Consider the following 3,744-nt stretch of genomic DNA (forward strand, 5'->3'; position numbering starts at 1 on the left):
AGATTCCTAACATTCATCGTTGACATGTTCTCAACAGAAACTTCACTACATCTACGATTTCGTAACGCCGCACACTTTCTTTCGATTCTGCCGCTGTTCCGTTGCTCTTTCTCAGTATCGGAAACGTTATTCTGTAATCGAAGATAGTCCAGATGCGGGTTTATTAATAATTATAAGGTCAATGTACGACACCCCACGTGTGTAAGTGGAACAGTGCACCTAATCAGCTCTATTCGACCAACAAACCTAATACACGATGAACATCCTTGCACGATAAACAAACGATAGCTAGAAAATGGTACAAAAATTGAAGAGTTTTCAGTTTAATGTCACGAAAACTGCGAATGAATGTCATCTGGAAAAGCACTAGGAAACTGTTGATATCAGTGTTCATAGATTTTAGTCGGCACGTTGAAAATTCTGTGAACAAATGCAAGAAATTTACACAGGAAGTACAGACTGGTATGACACAGACCAGTGACGCAAAAATCGGAAGTACACTTTCATTGCAAGTAACCTCTTCTACGGTTACTCACTTCTTCTTCCAGATCTAAATTTAGATCCAACTGTCTTCGAAAATATTTTCACTATCATTTTTAAACCAGTCTTGCTTCTTAATGCGTGATGCAACACGAACATTGTATGAAAGTACATTTTTCACTCTATGTTTAGCGTTGGCCATTCATATTACTATCAAGTTCAACTTTTTTGAAAATTTTGCATCGAACCTATTGCAGTGACTGCTCCTGCGTCGAATGCATTGCACGTCGTGTATCAAACAAAACTATAAATTTACATATTTCTATTATTTTTTTTTTTTTGTGGAGAATAACAATCGTTTATAAACAAAAATTATTTGGACTCTTTCCCAGAACAATTGCTGTCATTAAGAGAACAAAAGGAGATTGCACAAAATATTAAATTTGATAGATTAATCGATTGTTTTCCGAGATAATTATTAGTTATTATTATCATTGGTAATTATCAATACAAAAATATTAATTAGCGATTATAAATCCTTTTATAGGACGGGCCATGTATTTTTTGGTAAATGGTCCAAGATTTTTGCACGGAACCGCATGTCAAATAATTTCGCTCGGAACGTCATTCAATAATACTTGTGTAAAGCTCACAAATATCTGTTTAGTATTTCAGGATAAAAACTCATTGAACTTGTCTCTCGATGAATCACGATAATATGAGTCAATTTTAATTACCAAGAACCCAGAAAGAAGTGATAGGTGGTGGATCTGGATGCAAGCGTTCAAAAATTATGATAACGGAAAATTAAACAAACGTCAATGAAACGAAATCTCCGTTTCCGCGATTAGTATGATCTCACTCGCGGAACGTTATCGATACCTCATCGAGTATAAACAATACTATGCGTATACTGCCCAGTTGCCCGATAAGGGGCCATAAATTTGTATTTCAACTTTGGCGTACGAGCATGGTAACTGTTAGCGTGACATATCAATAGAAGAGAAGTCGAAGTTCGACTTTGATATAAACGCGTTCCCTCTCCTCTTATCAGAAGCTTAGCCGATCGCGTCGACAAAACGTGTCGGGAAGACTGATGGACTGTGTGAATAAAGTATGCAAATCTTTAGGGTACATTTCGAATCGAATACCGTTCGTGTCGCGGTGATTCCGTTGTTATTTGTTAAATCGAACCGAGGAACCTGTTATCGTTTCAAAGTATCCAGAACTTCGGAGACCGATGTAATCGATCGTACTTGGAGTGACGGTGGTCTAGGAGTATGCGATCTTCGACGTACACCAAGGAGATCGTGACAATACCCATGTACCAGGATATCCTCTACAGTTCGGGTACGATTGCATAAGCAAATATCACCACGGAACTGTAGAACATCGGATTCTCAATGTGCATGAATCGATGCGTGTGCACCTCACGCGTGGAGCATGTGTGTAAGCTCCTCCACGTATAAATACTCTTCTGGCAGCAGGAAAGTCTCAGTCGGTCGCCTCTCGACAAGACTTCGCGTCGGTGGTGCGTGTAATTTGTCTAGAGAAGACGCGGCCAGAGGGTGTTTATCAAATATCGCGCGACAAAGTTGGAAGAACATCGTGCACATGACTTTGAACGAATTCGATTTTCGACCCGTAGATCCGTGGAGATAGCACAAGTGACGGCAACGCAGTTCGATCGGCCAGAATCAACCTAACAGAAACAAGGCATGAGAAATAGATCATTAAGGACCTCCCTATTAAGGTTGATGATAATCGTCCCGTTGACCCTGGACAACATGGTCCTATCGGCGGCAGAGAACGACGATGTTCATCATCATCGTGTAACCAGGAGGATTCATTTACCCCGTAACGTGGACATATCAAGAAAGTTCGCCTGCAGGGAACCACAATCTCGAGCGTACAACCTGAGAGATTTAATGCAGGATGTTCATCAAAATCCCGGGGAGAGCGCTATCCAGCCAGTCTACATCGTCCTGAAACGTTGCGACGGGCATTCGGGGTGCTGCACGAGCCCGGACATGAGCTGTTCGCCGGTGGAGTCCTTGATTTATTACGAGGAGATGGAGATCGAGATATGGAGCCTCGAGACCAACCGCACGAGGAGGCAGTGGATCAGGATAGAGCAACATGGAAGGTGTTCGTGCGAAATGACCACGATCAATGATCGACATCAACAGGAACATCAACAGCCTAACGCGATACTTATTTGATGGTAGCTAATCGGAACACGTTCAAATGTTTCAAACATTTTACGAAGTTTTAACGAATATGAACGATAAATGAACAACATTATCGATGATTAATACAGGGGTAGAGGAGAAGACTACCAATAGAACAGACTAATTGAAGATAGTTCGTGCCCGTCTTTTCTGATTTTAATGATTACATGTGCGACAATTCAGTGTACCGGCTCAGTTGAAGGCGAGCGTAACGCGCAAAGAAAATTGGCTCGTAGCCCAACAACGTGACGGCTAACTTTCCAAAGTCAAAATGTCGGAGAATCGTTAGCGGACACCTGTTTTACTCGGAAGTAACACAAATGTCACCGTCTCCGATGAAACGTTAAAGCCACAGAGCAAATTAATTCGTAGAAGGATCAAAACATCCGATAAAACATTTATATTCAAAGAGTGAATTTAGGAGTATCGTAATAGTATTTAGGAAACGTTGAAATATAATGACAATTACAATGTAAAATGGCTCATTTGACTAGTCATATTTATCACTTTATCTTTTAATCACTTATAATAGTGTTAAATAGAATGAAGGGGACCAAAACGTATTACTATTTTAGAAATCACTGTGAAACTCTTTTTAGCAAAGAGTTTGATATTCGCCATTGTGATATTATTTTAACGATATGATAACATCAAAACTGATATTAAGAGATTTCATTTTTGTCGTAATGAAAAATGTCTGAAGTACTTATTTGAATTCATTATGATAGTTTCAGTATTCATGTATATTTGTCGATAATTCAGAGTGTTCTCTCGAAATAATATGAGATATTTAAGTATTCAAAAAGTATTAATCGGTAACAATACTTTAAGATGACTATAGCTGGCAATCTTAAATCAGATAAAAGACTGAAGTATATATGAAATATATTATATTTCTATGTGCGTTTTCCGATACGTATTTTAGTATCTCGTATTTATTCTAATAATAAATTTCCTGATAGATATCAAATTGTTCTCGAGTAAATATTTGTAAATCATAGGTATTTATTTTATAGTATTTATTAATATTTAT

At 38.4% G+C, this 3,744-nt stretch overlaps 1 protein-coding gene across 1 annotated transcript; it reads left to right on the plus strand.

Annotated features, from left to right (window-relative positions):
• The first annotated feature begins 1,243 nt into the window (after positions 1-1,243).
• On the plus strand, positions 1,244-3,561 carry LOC143150439 (uncharacterized). The gene has a single exon (XM_076318709.1). The coding sequence runs from the start codon at positions 2,199-2,201 to the stop codon at positions 2,700-2,702; it is 504 nt and encodes a 167-aa protein (XP_076174824.1). The 5' UTR covers positions 1,244-2,198; the 3' UTR covers positions 2,703-3,561.
• The last annotated feature ends 183 nt before the right edge of the window (positions 3,562-3,744 follow it).

The sequence above is a fragment of the Ptiloglossa arizonensis genome, chromosome 1 (genome assembly GCF_051014685.1).
Source record: "Ptiloglossa arizonensis isolate GNS036 chromosome 1, iyPtiAriz1_principal, whole genome shotgun sequence".
NCBI classification, from domain to species: Eukaryota; Metazoa; Arthropoda; class Insecta; order Hymenoptera; family Colletidae; genus Ptiloglossa; species Ptiloglossa arizonensis.